Raw genomic sequence first — 18,500 nt, 5'->3', positions numbered from 1 at the left:
CGATGGCGGCAGCGGCGGCCGGGCTCAGCTCTGCCTTAGGATGGGCCTTAGAGCCCTCTCCTCTTCGCCCCTTTGTCTGCGGTGTCGGTGGTGGGGGCAGCCTGGCCTCTTCCAACGGCGGCGGCGGCGGCGGCTGAGTTTTCGGCGGCGGCGGCAGCCTGGCCTGGCGTTGCTCTGGGAGGAGCCTTGGAGCTCTCTTTCCCCGGCGGCGGCGACGATGGTGGTGCTGTCGGCAGTGGCGGCGGTGGCGGCAGCCTGGCTGGTCCGGTCTGTGGGGGCCTAGCCTGTCGGTGGGCGGCTGGGTCCGGCGGTGGCATGACCCAGCAGGCCCGGCGGGTGAGTGGCCTACTCCAGCTGGTGGCCTGGCTCAGCGGCCATGAAGAGACCCAATGGTTACCTTCTCTACCACTCTGAGGGTTATCTACGGGCCTAGGGGACGCCCTCCCTATCATCTTGAGGGCATCTATGGCCGTCTGTGGGGGCTCCTGTGAGTCCTTTTGCACACACCCCCGGATATTGGGAGAGGGGCGTCTCGTCGGTGGAGCGGCTGGTCCATTAGGCACGTGTTTTGGCCTTTTTTGCCAACTTATAGGACGATCACGGGCCGTGTGGGCGCCTTTTTTACCATCTTAGAGGACGCCTAAGGGCTGACTGCAAGGGGACCTTCTGAAGATCTTTGGCCCCAGTGGGGGAACTGAGGTTGGTCCTGGACAATCCTAGCTTGACTATTGTAGGACTTCATCCTTTTCCCCCTTCCCCTCGTCCATAGTCCACCCCTCGGGATAGGAGGGGTTGGTGCTCTGACTTAATCATGGTGGCTTTTCACCCACCGCCAAAGAACTATCTCGTCTGTCTTCCACCTGGATTACTGGTGTGTCAATTTCCATCTTGACAGGTCCAGGATGGGTCTGCTTGCCGGACTCTCATCATGCGGACATTTACAGCGGCTGACCTTCTTGCCCTGCGAGATTCCCCTCTCTCGGGTTTGGCCCTCCACACTATCGAGGCCCATCTTGAGGAGGGGTTTTGCACCCCCGGGAGTTGGCATGCCAAGAATAGGAGACTCAGGGTTTTTTTAATTAATTGTTTTAATAGATTTTTTAAGGGGAATTTTAATGGGAATTTTAAGGGGAGGGTGGGAGGGAGGGATCTGACGGGTGGGGGAGAGAACCCGTCGGGGAGGGATCCAGCCCCTGTGCTTGTTCGCGGCACTACTCCATCTGGTCTGAAGGCAGGGGGGGAGGGCTCAGTTCCAGGATTAGAGGGACTTTCAATCAGTACGGTAAGTGGGAGAGGCAGATATGGCGGGGGGGCCCGTATCGAGATCTGGGAGCACGTGTTCGATGTCTGAAAGCGATCACGTGCTCCGGCCCCCCAGTCCCTACCCGTTCCTCGGGCGGCCATGATCCTCAGAGCTTGGATCTTCGGCTGATGTTGTGTAATGCCCGGTCCGTGGCTAATAAAGCTCCCCTGATTTGCGACCTTATTCAGGGGGAGTCCGCGGACCTGATGGGCATTACGGAGACCTGGTTGGGGCCAGAGGGGGGGGTCCCCCTTGTTGAGTTGTGCCCTCCAGGTTTCCGAGCATTTCATCAGCCGAGGGCCCAAGGTAGGGGTGGGGGGGTGGCGGTTGTTATTAAGGAAGATCTAGAGCCGAGGGAGGCCACTGTTCCTCAGATTGCCGGCTGTGAATCCCTCTATGTGCGGTGGGGCCATAGGAATCAGTTGGGCTTGTTGATCGCGTACCTGGCTCCTTGCTGCGTGACCACAGCCCTGCCTGAGCTGTTGGAGGTGCTTGCCGCGGTGGCGGTTGAGACCCCCAGACTTGTAGTCATGGGGGATTTCAACCTGCCATCAGTCGGCTTGTCATTGACGGCAGCTCAGGAGTTCCAGGCTTCCATGACGGCCTTGGACCTGATTCGAGTAAATGATGGCCCTACGCACATGGGGGGAGGCACGCTGGACTTGATTTTTATCTCTGGACAGTGGTTAAATGATCTGGAATTAGATGATTTAGTAACAGAACCAATGTCATGGTCTGATCATTTTCTCCTTCGCCTAGACTTCCGAACCGCCACTCACCATCGCAGGGAGACTGAACCTATACGCTGGTTCCATCCCAGGCGCCTGATGGACCCTGAGAGGTTCCTGACGGAGCTTGGGCCATTTCCTGAGGATCTGGCCCACGGCACGACTGAGGAACTAGTCGTGGCCTGGGAACAGGCCGCGGCTGGGGCCTTGGACCGTGTCGCGCCTTTGCGGCCTCTGACCCGGCGCAGATCTCGCCCGGCCCCTTGGTTCTCCGAGGGGCTGAGGGAGATGAAACGCCGGAGAAGACGCCTAGAGAGCACTTGGAGGTCCAGTCGTTCCGAGGCTGATCGGACACTAGTTAGGTCCTATTCTAGGACCTACCTAGTGGCAATGAGGGAGGCGAGGCGTTCCTACGCCTCCACCCTCATTGCGTCGGCAGATAACCGCCCGGCCGCCCTGTTTCGGGTGACCCGCTCCCTCCTTCATCAGGAGGTACGGGATGACCCGTTGCAGGGACGAGCCGAGGAGTTTAGTGGTTATCTATACGATAAAATCGCTCAGCTCCGGGACGGTCTGGACCGAAATTGGGATAATCCAAGCGAGGGAGAGGAGACACGTCTTGTTGAGCCGGTTTGGGATGAGTTTGACCCTGTGGCTCCCGAGGACGTGGACAGGTTGTTGGGGAGGCTTCACGCCATGACATGTTTACTGGACCCGTGTCCTTCCTGGCTGGTACTGGCCACTCAGGAGGTGACACGAGGCTGGCTCCAGAGGATTATCAACGCTTCTTTGCTGGAAGGGGTTTTCCCTGCCGCCTTGAAAGAGGCGGTGGTGAGACCCTCCTCAAGAAGCCTCCTGGACCCAGCTATTTTGGGAAATTATCGTCCAGTCTCCAACCTTCGCTTCGTTGCGAAGGTTGTAGAGAGTGCTGTGGCGCGACAGCTACCCCAATACCTGGATGAAGCCGTCTATCTAGACCCGTTCCAGTCCGGCTTTCGACCCGGATACAGCACGGAGACAGCTTTGGTCGCATTGGTGGATGATCTCTGGCGGGCCAGGGACAGGGGGTACTCCTCTGCCCTGGTCCTATTAGACCTCTCAGCGGCTTTTGATACCATCGACCATGGTATCTTGCTGCGCCGGTTGGGGGGATTGGGAGTGGGAGGCACCGTGTATCGGTGGTTCTCCTCCTATCTCTCCGACCGGTCGCAGACGGTGTTGACAGGGGGGCAGAGGTCGGCCGCGAGGTGCCTCACTTGTGGGGTCCCGCAGGGGTCGATTCTCTCGCCCCTGCTGTTCAACATCTACATGAAGCCGTTGGGTGAGATCATCAGTGGCTTCGGGGTGAGATATCAACAGTACGCTGATGACACCCAGCTGTACTTTTCCACCCCGGGCCACCCCAATGAAGTTGTTGAAGTGCTGTCCCGGTGTTTGGAAGCCGTACGGGTCTGGATGGGGAGAAACAGGCTCAAGCTTAATCCCTCCAAGACGGAGTGGCTGTGGATGCCGGCATCTCGATTCAGTCAACTGCAGCCGCAGTTGACTGTTGGAGGCGAGTTATTGGCCCCAAAGGACAGGGTGCGCAACTTGGGTGTCCTCCTGGATGATCGGCTGTCGTTTGAAGATCATTTGACGGCCGTCTCCAGGAGGGCCTTCCACCAGGTTCGCCTGGTTCGGCAGTTGCGCCCCTTCCTTGATCGGGATGCCTTGTGCACAGTCACTCATGCGCTCGTTACCTCTCGCTTGGATTATTGTAATGCTCTCTACATGGGGCTCCCCCTGAAGTGCACTCGGAGGCTTCAGTTAGTCCAGAATGCAGCTGCGCGGGTGATAGAGGGAGTTCCGGTAGCTCCCATGTAACACCGCTCCTGCGCAGACTGCACTGGCTACCTGTGGCCTTCCGGGTGCACTTTAAGGTGTTGGTTACGATCTTTAAAGCGCTCCATGGCTTAGGGCCCGGGTACTTACGGGACCGCCTGCTGTTACCACATGCCTCCCACCGACCCGTACGCTCTCACAGAGAGGGACTTCTCAGGGTGCCGTCCGCCAAACAATGTCGGCTGGCGGCCCCAGGAAGGCCCTTCTCTGTGGGGGCTCCCACACTCTGGAACGAGCTTCCCCCAGGCTTACGCCAAATACCTGACCTTCGGACTTTCTGCCGCGAACTGAAGACACACCTTTTTATTCGCGCGGGGCTGGCTTGAATTGAATTTTAAATGGTAAATTTTTATTAATTTTAAATGGGGTTTTTAGTGTAAGGTAATTTTTTAAATTCTAAGGCTAATTTAATAAGTTTTTTAAATTGCATTTTAATTGTATTTTGTATTGCTTGTTTTATTCTGCCTGTACACCGCCCTGAGTCCTTCGGGAGAAGGGCGGTATAAAAATCAAATAAATAATAATAATAATAATAATAATAATAATAATAATAATAATAATAATAATAATAATAATAATAATAATAATAATAATAATAATAACTATAGACCAATCAGCCTAACATCAATACATGGGAAGATATGAGGGGGGGGTGTAAAAAACCAAACATCTAGAGACAAGTACATTTATAACTACCGGGAGTAGCCAGCACAGGTTTGTTGAAAACAGATCATGCCAAATCAATCTTATTTCTTTCTTTGACAAAGTGACTAAATTAGTAGACCAGCAAAATGTTGTGGACAAAATGCTATTTAGACTTAAGGCATTTGACAAAGTAGACCACAACCTACTTCTTCTCAAGCTAGAAAAACGTCGGATAAACAGCATCACCACCAGATGGATTTGTACCTGGCTGACAAACCATATTCAACGAGTAGTCCTTAACTGTACTACATCTACATGGAGTTAAGTAAGCAGTGGAGTACCATAAGGTTCCATCGTAGGCCCAGTACTCTTCAATATCTTCATAAACGACTTAGATGAGGAAATAGAAGGGGAACTCATTAAATTTGTAGATAACACTAAGGTGGCAGGAAAGACAACACCCCAGAAGACAAGCTATATTCAACAAATGGGCCCTATCCAACAAAATGAGATTTAATATGGAGAAAAGCAAGGTTTTACATCTGGGCAGGAAAAATCAAAGGTAGAAGCAGTGGTGGGTTGCTACCAGTTTGCCCCCGGATCAGGCAAACTGGTAGCAGTGGTGAGGGAGGCTCCACCCACCCTCCTGGACGTGCACCACAAAGCAAACCGGTAGCGACAGGTTTTGAAACCCGCCCCTGGATACAAGTATAGATTAGGCAAAACCTGGCTAACAGTAACTGTAAGAGAGACCTAGTGGTGTCCTAATGGACAATCACTTAAATATGAACTAGCAGGGTGCAGCAGCAGCCAAAAAAGATAATACAATCCTGGATTTATAAACAGAGGCATAGAATCAAAAGCACATGAAGTATTAGTACTGCTTTGAAAGGTTCAGTAAGGCTACACCTGGAATATTGCATCCAGTTTTGGTCACCACATTACAAAAAAGATGTTGAGACTTTGGAAAGTGCAAAGAAGAGCAACTAAGATGATTAAAGGCCTAGAGACTAAAACATATGAAGAATGGTTGCAGGATTTGGGTTTGGCTAGTCTAGAGAAAAGAAGGACTGGTGGGGACATGATAGCAGTATTTCCTAACTTACCAGCAATTTATGCAAACCTATATAGAAGAATCAGTATCTTATATACTCTTGCCAATTGATAAAAAATATCTATAATTCAGATTTAAGGGTTCATCTCCTACACCTGGCCAGTTCCTTCATTTGTTCAGGTTTCATTCATTTTAGTGGTTTTCCAGACTGTACATTGGTTAGAATTTCCCTGAAACCATACGCATTTTTACACAAGCTCAATATAAGAGAAAGCATTGAAAAGATAGATGCCAAAGTTTTATTATTGCTCTAAGGAAGAGCAGATACACTTGAAAGTGTTTTTCCATTAGATACCAACTATTAAATCATTTTAGCCATTTTATTCATCACAAAAGAGAATACAAATGTAAGGAGAGTGTTTCTGGATGAGACCAAAGGTCCATCTTAACATCCTGCTTTTAAAGCCGAATGGATGACTTTTCATTTAATGTAAAAACCTAGAATGCTTTTATATAGTTGTTTGGAGAACTTAGCTAAGAGATACCTGGTTATGATAAAACTGAAGTTGCTGAAACTTTCAAATGCAAAAACATGGATAGCAAGGTAAATATTTACTGCTTACGTTGGACGTTTTCTGATGGAAGGAGTTCTGAAATGGGATCTGAGCCAAGCGGAGCTGGTACATAAGCTTTGTTAGAAGGCTGGGAGAAAAGCATTGCATGCGAAATGCGCCGTCTAGTCCGGCGCGCAATTTCACGTTCATTATGCATCAGTTGTTCATCTTTTAAAATAGCAAGAACTTGCTTAGCCTTCTCCCTTACATGGAAACCTGTTGAAAAGGAAATATTGATAAATTTGTAAAGCTTACTAAATGCCTTCTGTGGTTACTATATTTGTTAGGACTTTATGGATTTGGAAAATGCTGAAATGCCAGTAATGTAAACATCTTTATACCTAGGGCAATTATCTTGTTTTTCAAATCATAATCACATCATATACCTGCCTCTAATAAAAACTGGGGGGGCGGGTTCTAGCAAGCATTTGTTAAACTAGCCCAAGGATTATATGATTCCTTATCTAAAGTAGTGTTATGAGAAACTGCCATTTTCAGAAATAGGGGATGTCATGCAAATAGAGATTGAAATGTTATTCTCTGATATTGTAAGAAATATGCTAGTGTCTTAAAGATGCTTTTTCAAAAGGCAACTGGACTTTCTTAGTTTTATTTCTCCTTGAAGGCTTTTGAAGTAGCTTTATTTATTATTTATTTATTGTTTGAATTTATATACCGCCCTATCTCCCAAAGGACTCAGGGCGGTTCACAGGCATATAAAACATCAATATACAAATTAAAATAATCATTAAAAAACTTATTCTACTGCCCAATTAATTAAAAATAAAAATATAAATATTAAAATCAATTTAAAACCCCTCTAAATTTAAAATCTAAAAAACTAAGCCAGTCCTGCACAGATGAATAAATGTGTCTTGAGCTCGCGACGGAAGGTTCGAAGGTCCGGAAGTTGACGGAGTCCTGGGGGGAGTTCGTTCCAGAGGCGGGAGCCCCACAGAAGGCCCTTCCCTGGGCGTCGCCAGGCGACACTGCCTAGCTGAAGGCACCCTGAGGTCCCTCTCTGTGAGGCGCGCGGGTCGGTGAGAGGTATCTGGTCGCAGTAGGCGGTCCCGTAGATAACCCGGCCCTATGCCATGGGCGCTTTAAAGGTGGTCACCAAAACCTTGAAGCGCACCCGAAAGCCACAGGTAGCCAGTGCAGACTGCGCAGGATAGGTGTTATCACGGGAGCCACGAGGGCTCCATCTATCACCAGCGCAGCCGCATTCTGGACTAACTGTAGCCTCCGGATGCCCTTCAAGGAAGCCCCATGTGAGGCGTTGCAGTAATCCAGGCGAGGCGTCACGAGGCGTGAGTGACCGTGCATAGGGCCTCCCGGTCCAGAAAGGCGCAACTGGCGCACCAGGCGAACCTGGTGACGCTCTCCTGGAGGCGGCTGTCAAATGATCTTCTAGAGACAGCCGTTCATCCAGGAGGGCGCCTAAGTTGCGCACCCTCTCCATCGGGGCCAATGACTCGCCACCGATGGTCAGCCGGTTAGCTGACTGTACCGGGATGCGGCATCCACAGCCACTCTGTCTTGGAGGATTGAGCTTGAGCCTGTTTCTCCCCATCCAGACCCGTCGGCCTCCAGACACCGGGACAGCACTTCGATGGCTTCGTTGGGGTGGTCCGGTGTGGAAAAGTACAGCTGGGTGTCATCCGCGTACAGCTGGTACCTCACACCGAACCCACTGATGATCTCACCCAGCGGCTTCATATAGATGTTGAACAGAAGGGGCGAGAGGATCGATCCCTGCGGCACCCCACAAGTGAGGCGCCTCGGGGCCGACCTCTGCCCCCCTGTCAACACCGACTGCGACCGGTCGGAGAGATAGGAGGAGAACCACCGGTAAACGGTGCCTCCCACTCCCAATCCCTCCATTGGGCTTCATTGATTCTGGCAAGATGATGTGTGGAGTGGGGCGGGGAATGGAAGGATTCATTCTGACAGGATTGGGAGGTGGAAGGAACATATTTCTTTGCAATCAACTGGTCATTAGCACTCTCTCTGAGAGCCACTGAGGCCCCTTGGAGGTTTATCTGTACCCACAAGGTCATCTCAATAAGAGTGCAAATAGGTGTGGAATCATCTTGAAACTGCCAAAAGGATTGTGTTGTAGACAGGAGATAGGTAGTGTCTTATCCCTTCTATCTATTACATGGTATCATAAACACTGTAAAATGCACATGCATCAATTAGTGGATATTCTTCTACTATAGTTTGTTATCCAACAGAATATCAAAAGCAGAATATCATAGACTTACATAATTAAAATTTGGTAATAAGAAATGAAGCTTTTTTATTGAAATACCGTGATTTCCCGAAAATAGGACATGTCCCAAAAATAAGGCCAAGCCTGATTTTTGGGGTGGCCGTAAATATACACCCTCCCCTGATAATAAGCCCTAGTGATGGGGTGGGCATGACCAGCACTTTTGGGAGAGAAGGCAAAGGGGAAGCAATTGTTTGCAAACTCTCGCCCTTCTCCCACCTCTCCACCAGGCGACTTCCAGCAGCCCCAGATGCCCAAAACCTGCACCCACCTGGCTCCCTTTTCCACAGCACCCGGCTCTTTATCAAGTGGGGTGGCAGGTGGGGTGGGGGGAAAGCAAGATGCATGGAGCAAGACAGGGGTCAATCCTCTTACTGTCTCTTCTCCCCATCTCGCCGGGCATGGCAGGGCTTCCTGCCATGGGGTGCCTTGCAGCTCTGTCGTGTGTCTTGCTGTTGTCTGCAGGCAAACATGTTGTAGGGTAAAACCAAACTTCTCATGAATTCAAGAAGTTTGATTGAACTCGCGAGGTCTTTTTCCCCTACAACATGTTTGCCCTGCAGACAATGGCGAGACACGTGATGGAGCTACAAGGCAGGTAAGACACATCTCATGTCTCTCCAGCCCCACCCATCCCCACCTGCTACTCCCAAATTGCATCCAATTTGGGCATGGGCAGAAAGCAAGAGGGGGAGAAGAGACAGCAAGAGGAACCCTATCATGTTCCATGCCTCTCGCTTCTCCCCTGCCCTATCTGCCACACCCCTCAACAAAGAGACAGCGGGAAGGGCAGCAGCCAGGCTGCTGTTACAATACCGTTGGGGTGTGTGAAGCCATCTTACCTGCCTTGTAGCTCCATTGCGTGTCTTGCCATTGTCTTCAGACAAACATGTTGTAGAGTAAAAAAAACCTCGCAAGTTCAATCAAACTTCTTGAACTCGTGAGAAATTTGGTTTTACCCTATAGCATGTTTGCCTGCAGGCAACAGCAAGACACGCGACAGAGATGCAAGGCAGGTAAGACGTGCATCTCATGTCTCCCCAGCCCCTGACAAGTGGGGGGAGAAGAGACGGCAAGAGGAGTGAGCCCTGTCCCGCCCCACATGCAACCCCCTCGATAAAGAGCTGGGTGCTGTAGAAAAGGGAGCTGGGCAGGTGCAGGCCATGGGCATCTGGGGCTGCCGGGGGTTGCCCAGCGGAGAGGCTGGAGCAGGGCGGCAGTTTGCAGGTGAGAGGGATGGATGGATGGGAGGCGGCCAAGTGCCAAGAACTCTGGGGAGATTCCCATCTTTGGTTGCCCCAGCGAACAGCTGATGAGCGGCGGTGTTGTACTGATACAGCAGTGCAACACAGCAGCAGCCATGAGGTGGTCATGCTTACCGCGTCCTGCACCCTCAAAATAATAACACACACACACACACACACACACACACACATACACACACACAGATGATAATAAGGCCAAGCCCTTATTTTGGGGTTCAAAAAAATATAGAGTCTTATTTTCGGGGAAACACAGTAGTTATTAACTAAGTATCCTGATATAATTATTCATAGATCAGTTCTAACAATCAGAAACTAACAAGCAACTGCATCTTGCAAGATAATGCAATAATTTATTTAAAAGGTACTGTGCCGTTTATGTCAACAGGAAATAAAACAATAATACAGTGCATGGCTTTAGTGTTATAAATAAACAAAGAAGTTGTTGTTCTTTTGTTTTACAATATGGATTTTTTTTCTCTTGTAAACCACATAAATAAAAATAACTGACATACCTAAATCATTAAAATTAAATTACTAAAAACTAAAATTAAGAATACCATGTTTGCTATATGATACAGAGATCTGACTGGTTTTGCTGTTAATTAAGAATTAATAGATTCTCTCTTTTAATTTTGCATGCTACCTAATTAGTCTGTATGGCTTGTTTGCCTGCCAAAAACAACCTTATAAATCCAATCAATGCCATATATGCAGTTTTTGGGGACGCCAGTAGTGAGGAGCAAGATACAATATTGCACACAAAGACAGATCAGTGGGAAGAGAAAAGAGAAGGATCATAAGCAGGACAATTATACTTTGAAATAATACATTTGAAAAGCCTAGTCATGATTGGTTTCACTTCTCCAAAGAACTTTTGCTTTTGCATCAAAAATATTTCATCCTTAACTTCATTATTAATGCTTTCAGTGAACTGTCTTGTCTTACTAACTAGTACCAAATGATTTGACGTTCCTGCTATCCTTCTGTATATTCTCGACCATTTTCCCCAACACTATAAGACATAAATTTTTCCTCATTTAACCTTTCTGGCTGTCTGGGCGAGAGCAGTGCCTTAACAGTAAATAATTTTGTTAGCAGCTTATCTACACTTTTAATATTTTGTCTAGATTTATCTTAGATTTTATCCCCAAGCAGAAAGCTTTGTTTCATATTGTAGTCAACATCTGTGTGGAATTTTAAGTCCAGAAATATAAATATCTTTGTAATTCCTTCCACTACTTTACCAGTTGGTATTTAACTGACACTAGCAGTTGACCTAATCCTAGGTTTTCATTTTTACTATTAGGCATCAGACTTACTTTTGCACTCTCATCTTTTACCTTCAAGGAATACCGCTAGATGGTAACAAAAAGATAGAGAAAACACTTTCTTTTTACTGCCATCTAGTGGTTTTCCAGGGGTTTGCCGTTCACATCTGGTATCTCTACCCAATACTAATGACAAACACTTCCATTTAATTTGAATGGATATATCCAAGTACTTTTAATCTTACCTTGATCTTTTCCCGCTTCATCTAGATGATGAAAATCTTTTAATATCTGAATGTTAAAGAAACCCTCTTGACAATGTTGTATGACTTTTTTTGATCCATTCTTGATGAGATAGTCCAAGAGTGTAAGAGATTTGTACACATGCCTCCAGTTCTTCCCATGGTCATTCATCCTATGCCAGATCATATTCATAATCTCACAAAGGGAAATTGTGTTGTATGTCAGGTCACTTATCTCTAACATTAGAGAACTAGAAGGGCCCCAAGGGTCATTAGAAGTTGCTTCTCTGACTTTTATCTCAGCTTCAGAATAATTTTTCACAAGGTTTTTTACATGCCTTCTGAGTGCCATGAATGTAGCAAATTGTTGTTTGTTTTATTAAACAGATGGGAAACATTAGAGGGTTTTTTCTATGATTGCTTTCTCTCTTTCCATTTTCCACTGCAGTAACCACTAGAATTCTGTAGATAAATAGCAGAAAATTTATGTCACCAATCAGAATCATACCATACAACAGGAGTCCCCAACCCTGAGCCACAGACATGTACTAGTCTGCAGCCTGTTGGGAATTGGGCCGCACAAGCAGCAGGTGAGCACATCAAGCACATGGGAACTAGGTTGTGCAGTATGCACACAAAACCATTTCCTCCCCCCCCACCCCCCTGCCACCCTTGCTGATGCTGGTCCCTGGAGTCAGAAAAGTTGGGGACTGCTGCCATACAAAATTTTCAAAGAGGTTTAATATGAAATACTTATCTTTTTTTCCAACTATTAATCAGGAGTCCAATACAAAAGCTATAATAAGCTTGCTCAGCTGATGAAAAATAAAAACTGAACGAGTGCATGATACTGATTTTTATTCTAACTGTGTTTTAATGATTGGTCCCCAAATTACATATCAGCTAAAAAATAGAATGTAAAATTATGTTTAATCTTAAATTCCTGATATGAATCAACACTATACATTTGGTTCATTTCATAATCCCACAGGGATTGCACTGAAATGGTTATGGGAATGCGCTGAAATGGTGCAAGATACTTCTTACTCTCTTATTCACAAGTTTCTTTTATGCCTAAATCAAGTAAAATATGGATTAGCATTAACCAGTAATAGTTGTAAAAGGAACAAACCTATGGCATATTCTCAGTGGTTTAGTAGATCCGAAATTATGTCTCTGTTTGTATACACACAAACACAGACACAAAAGGTATCTAAAATTCTATTGCCTGCTGGGTGACTTATTGATATACACATTTACTGGTTAAAAAGCAGTATTTAACACCCCACTAAATAATTACAATTTGAAAAATGCAGTTAGGAAAAAATATTAGAATATGAATCTAGGAGTTATAATTCTCAAGCAGAGCAATTGAGAAATGCTGAAAATGTTTGTGCCTCTGCAGAAATATTAAATATTCTGAGGGGCTCTAAAATAAAGAAGAAAAATAAAGAAGAAAAAGTAGATCCCATTTGCCTGACGGCCTCTGCAGGACTATGAAAATATTTAATCTACACTGATTAGTTTAATAATTGGAATTCACAGCTAGTGCCAGCAACCAGGAGAGCATTTTTGTGCTGCAATAATGCCTTCAAGGACATTGCAAACTCTAAACAGCTTAAATCATTGTGAATTATCTGGTTACATCTTTATGAAAATTTCACTACTTTTTCCTTCCTTCTCTTCATTAATTAGCATCAAGATGTGTAAGTCTCTAAAGAGTTCCTAAATCTCTATAGAATATTGCTATAATCATATATCAAATTGATTTCAAGCTCTGACAAGCATCATTCTTGGTCAGAGACAAAATTTATAATCAGATTTTACACACCCAAATGTCAAATATTACAATTCATAATAAAAGTGTTCATTTTCTACCTCACATATCATTATTATTTTATTTTAACACTTTTATTATGAATTGTTACCCTAACAGTTAAAGTGCTGTTCAAGAATGGTTTATGATCAAAATCAAGAGGAATTTGAAGCAATGAATCAAAATATTCCTTTTTATATTTTGATCCTTTTTAATCAAAGAATGTATAAAACAGTTCAAAAATATGTAAAATCAACATTGCCAAAGGTAAATCCCCAGCTCCATGAAGCAGGAGTCTGTTGATTAGCACTAACTATTTTAACATTTGCCAATTCTTCCTTTTATCTGTACTTCACCTACAGTCTGTTTTGCTTTGTATTACTCACATAGAGAAAAATTATTTGATAATGTATTTCAACGCATCTATTAAAACTGCCATCAAAAAAAAATGAATTTGCTTTAATGTGCATCAATTTCTCACTGCTGAGAAAAACTCATTTTGGCACTGGTTACATTACACAGCAGCAAATATTGATCAGGGATCTTTCCACAAATTGCATATAACAATTGTGATATGAATAGAAACTTGATCCTTTTGCTTTTTGTATGTGTGTCTGTTTTTGGTCAATCTCAATCCCAACCTGTTTTGATTTTCAACAGAGTGCTTTGATTTCCTTTTATGGAATTGATGCCAAATCCGCTACACCAATCCCTATGTAGCATAATACTGTAGAGCTGGATTCCAATCAATTCAAAATTCAAACGATGCAATAAAATCAATTAAAAATAAAACAGCAGCATATATGATAGTTACAATCTCTAACAGCTGTAGCATCCCATTAAAACATACTTGCCAAAACTTTAGAGACTTAATGCTCCACCTAAAAAAACAAAAGTGAAAAGATGTACCCAATCTTGGAGGTAAATTAGAAATTATTTGAATTTTAGGTACTCTCAGAGGCACTCTACTCAAGATATCAAAACGTCTTAAAATAAGAGATAGCATCTTTTATCCCAGCCCCACTTCCAAATCTATATACACTTTATATATTAAGTAATGTATTAATACATTAATAAAATGTATTAAGTTTTACTAATATAAAACTATTGTACAGTGCTGTTATTATTTATCCATGACATAAGATGAATATTTCTTACATCACAAAAGGAAAATATAAAGCTACATACCCAATATAATTTCAAATAGAGATCCATAAGGGGAGATTACATCTTGTCTCCAAACTACTAATCACAATCCTATACAGTTTTCTATTCTATTAATCTTATCCTATTGTACCTGAGGAAACAATTCAACTGTGACAGTTAAGCCATTTACATCTGTTTTTTAAACTGCCGTCAATCATTTGCAGAACCCACCTAAGTCACCAATCAGAATGTTCCTACTATAGCCCCACCCCTTTCCTTGTTTCAAAGATTGGACAAAAATTGTCCACCTGGACAATTATTGTTCTTAGGCCTATCATTTATCTAAGGCATCTCTACTGGTTGCCAACTGTAGCTTTTTTTTAAAAAACAGTCACTGTTTCTAAATAACTAATTATTTTTCCTTATGCAAAAAAAGAGGCCCCTTGCATTTGTGACCTAGATTGTATAATTTGTTGACCATGATTTATCTTTATTTCATATAAAGAAACTCATTTATGATTTCTAGAATGCAAATCTAAATGAAATTTGTGACTCCCTTTGTAGAAGAATCAGTAAAACATATATGTAACTCTTACTAACAGAAGTTTAACTGTGGTGTTGCTTTTAGATGGGAGACAGATTTGGCAAAGAACACATAGAACTAGACAGAGACTTGGATTTAATAATTTTGGAAATTAAACCTGTTCTGTTTATCTATCATAACAGTGATAAGTAGTCAATCTTGCGCTGGATACAATTTTCTTTCTATAAAATACAAATATTCATGTGTTGGCTGGGGACATCTGCTTTCTACTTTTCAGCACAGTATGCCACAGGCAAATCTTGGATATTGATTTAAATCAATAAATAATGTTTTAATTAATCATGTATTTGTGTGCTGTTGAGATCTTCTACTGTGTGGAATTCACAGTTTTGTTTATTTCTCCATTCAAGTTTCTATGCCAAAAAAGTCAGAAAACTTTGAGTGAAAACTTACAGTTTCCTCACATAAGCATTAAAGTGAAAATCATTCAAATCATGAGCAACAGCAAACACTTGCAACATTTTTTTCTCTAAAGTGGCAATGGCATCAACACTTTGGGAATAATTAAACATTTCATCTCTTCCTCAAACATTGTCTGGAAGAGACAAATCTTTAATGGTTTTCAAAAACTTAACAGAGAAGAAGAAGCAGTCCTTACCTCTCAGAGGATTCCATCACTATAAAGGACCCTTTGTATATTTTTTCTTTCTGTTTTCCGAGGTTCCGAGTGGTCTTCAAGGGCAATCTCATGTCAGCTGAAGAAGCTTCTTGGATGAGAAGTGAAACATCTTCAAAGAAAAAAAACCCCAGAAAGTCCAGTTGCCTCTTGGAAAAAAACATTTTTGGGAAAATCTAGGAGTTAGGAGCACTAGAGAGCTGTAGGAGTGCATAAAGGTTAGTATATGGCAGATTAAATTTATCACAGTACAAAGCATCCAGAAGGATGAAGTAGATATTCATTAAACTAGTTTATGGCAGTTCAGGGACGCAGTGGCTCAGTGGCTAAGATGGTGAGCTTGTCAATCGAAAGGTCGGAAGTTCAACGGTTCGAATCCCTAGTGCCACATAATGGGGTGAGCTCCCGTTACTTGTCCCAGCTTCTGCCAACCTAGCAGTTCGAAAGCACGTAAAAAATGCAAGTAGAAAAATAGGGACCACTTTTGGTGGGAAGGTAACAGCATTCCGTGCGCCTTTGGCATTGAGTCATGCCGGCCACATGACCACAGAGACGTCTTCGGACAGCGCTGGCTCTTCGGCTTTGAAATGGAGATGAGCACCGCCCCCTAGAGTCGGGAATGACTAGCACATATATGCCAGGGGAACCTTTACCTTTACCTATGGGCAGTACATCATCTGATGTATTTTAAGTGCTGCTGCATAGAACCTGGCAACATTATATACTTCCCTGGCAGGGGAATATCTTAATCAAGGCAGGACCTCAGTTGCATCCCTTATTCAGCCCGGAGGGATGATGTATAACTGGATATCATTAGCATATTGATATCTAGGAGGCTGCAATATCAACCCTGTGGTGAGATTGACTTGGGTGGGGATGAAGCTGTGCAGCATAGAAGCTAATACATCACTCCCAGTTTGTCTTGTGAGATCAATCTCTCGTCATCATTTTGCATTTGCGTTTCTGTAACATTTTCTCTCTAAAATTATACCCTCCTAATTTCCTATTTGTAAATATAAATAATTTCCCCATTATGTAAACCCGTGTTTAAATAAATTCATTTTCAAAAGTGGACAGACAAAAAAGAACTTTATTATTTCCTCCTTAACCACTTTAAATTCAATCTGACTAAATTTTCCCTACTCAGCACCATTTGCAACTTCCCACACTAAACTGCCTAGGAGCTCAACCTTTTCTCCCTCATCAAACCAACTGGAGCTGCCCACACTGCAAAGCAATGCTTCCAACCTTTGCAGATGGCCCAGAAGATCACTATGGTCATTTGCCAAATTCATGACTCCACCAGATGAACTCTTTCTCAAAGTCCTGAACTGGCTCTATTTTTTTTATTAGCTCAATCTTCCTTTTTTATTTCCTAGCCCTTGAGTACCTTTAAGTTCTTGTTGAATGTCTACTACAGCTTCATTATGTTAGTGAAAAAATATAGGCAACTTTAACTAGGGAACAGGATATTTATTAATCATTGCAATAACTTCCTAGTTAGTTTCACAATACCCAAGTAAGAGGTTTGGTTTTGCCATAAGAAGAGGGAAGAAGCAGTGTTGAGCCATGGAACTAATGAAATCTTTTAGAGTTTCACTATCATCATTATTTCCCAATTTTATATTTGTTGCTTGCATAAAGCAGTATGCATGGAATTGTTGCCTCACGCTACGTCTCAGCTGAAATGACCTTTTCTTCTCTCTCATCCTCTGCTCCACTTGCATAAAGCTCTATGCTACAAGCTTCAAGCAAGGCTGGAGCTATTCTTCCAACTAACAGAGTGTTTTAAATAGAAACAGGAGGGATGGTGTGTTATAGGAGGTTGACTTTTTCCTATTACAACTTGACCTGCATTTTGTTTTGCAAACGACATACAATGCATATACCAGGGGAAGGGTAATAACAATGTATTCATTTTATAATGTCTGTTACTTAGGCAGATAGCATTGCTGTCATAGTTTGGAGGGGTAGGACATTAAATCCAATTTTTTTTTGAACTTCTTACTGCTTAGCTAAAGAGATCAGTTGCCTATTCTCAGAGCTTTGAGGCCAGCGCCTCAAATGGTTTATGAATTGTCAGGAAAAAATGCAGTGAAATTCTGAGATCATGCAATCCCAGAGCATCTTTTGAACTGTCACAGAGTCCTTGTACAAAAGTGGCTACATACATGAACGTAATTAATAGCTCTAATTTTAATCAGGTAAATAGCAGCTTTGAGAAGACTGGAAAGAAGGATTAGGATTACAGAAAGGATTAATCTCTTCTCCATTTGCAGCATCCATTCACATTGTTGTTATTAGTTCCAAGCAGAAATAGAAAAATACAAATGCATACAATAGCATTAAAGAAGCAATACAACCTCAACATGAATAAGCATTGATAAAGCCTGTAAATTGTTTCATAAAAAGAATTTAAAAACAACAACAACCATGTCACTTGGAAATTTTCTTCCTTGCCTCTCATCTATTCCAACCTATCCAGAGTATCCTTCTTTCGCAAGATAAAGAACAAATAATAGTCTAGGTTAGTTGCCTTCAAGTCCTGCTTATGCACTTTCAAGAAATATAACACTGCTCAAGATTACATAGATATTTGATCTGTTTCATGAACAGCTTCTTCCTTTTAAAATCACTACCGTAAGAGAACCTTAGTTCTCTAAGAGAAGGCAGACTGGAGAGCAGACAGGCATTGCTTAACATTTTCTCTTTCAGCATGTATTACCCACAAATTCCTTAACACTGTTTTCCCAAGACAAAACTGTAGAACCACACTGGAACAAACTAAACTTCTATCTAGTCCAGCAATTCTTTTCCACATTGATCAACTGTATATCTATAAATACAACCATCTTCTCCTGCTTAGGTTTTGTTTTAGTAGTTAATATTCAATTCTTAACTATTTGCAAAAAAATAAATAAAAGGACTTTATTGCAAACAGTTAATAGCCAAATATCAATTGTTAAAAAGTATTTTAATTTAATAATTTTATTTATCTTTCAACAATAGGGCCTCTGGTGGCTCAGGCTGGTAAGACAGTCTG

The 18,500-nt window shown here is 43.4% G+C and overlaps 1 protein-coding gene across 1 annotated transcript in view; it reads right to left on the bottom strand.

The window, feature by feature from the left end:
* Positions 1-18,500, bottom strand: part of ENTHD1 (ENTH domain containing 1) — a 182,548-nt gene that overhangs the window by 37,519 nt on the left and 126,529 nt on the right. The window contains exons 3-5 of the mRNA XM_058190418.1: positions 15,440-15,569; positions 11,279-11,737; positions 6,235-6,441 (exon numbers count right to left, since the gene is read on the bottom strand). Coding sequence (XP_058046401.1) covers positions 6,235-6,441; positions 11,279-11,627 — 556 coding nt within the window. The 5' untranslated portion in view covers positions 11,628-11,737; positions 15,440-15,569. The remainder of the gene's footprint in view (positions 1-6,234; positions 6,442-11,278; positions 11,738-15,439; positions 15,570-18,500) is intronic.

This window comes from Ahaetulla prasina, chromosome 7, assembly GCF_028640845.1.
Source record: "Ahaetulla prasina isolate Xishuangbanna chromosome 7, ASM2864084v1, whole genome shotgun sequence".
Lineage (NCBI taxonomy): Eukaryota > Metazoa > Chordata > Lepidosauria > Squamata > Colubridae > Ahaetulla > Ahaetulla prasina.
This window is presented reverse-complemented; position numbering and strand designations above follow the sequence as displayed.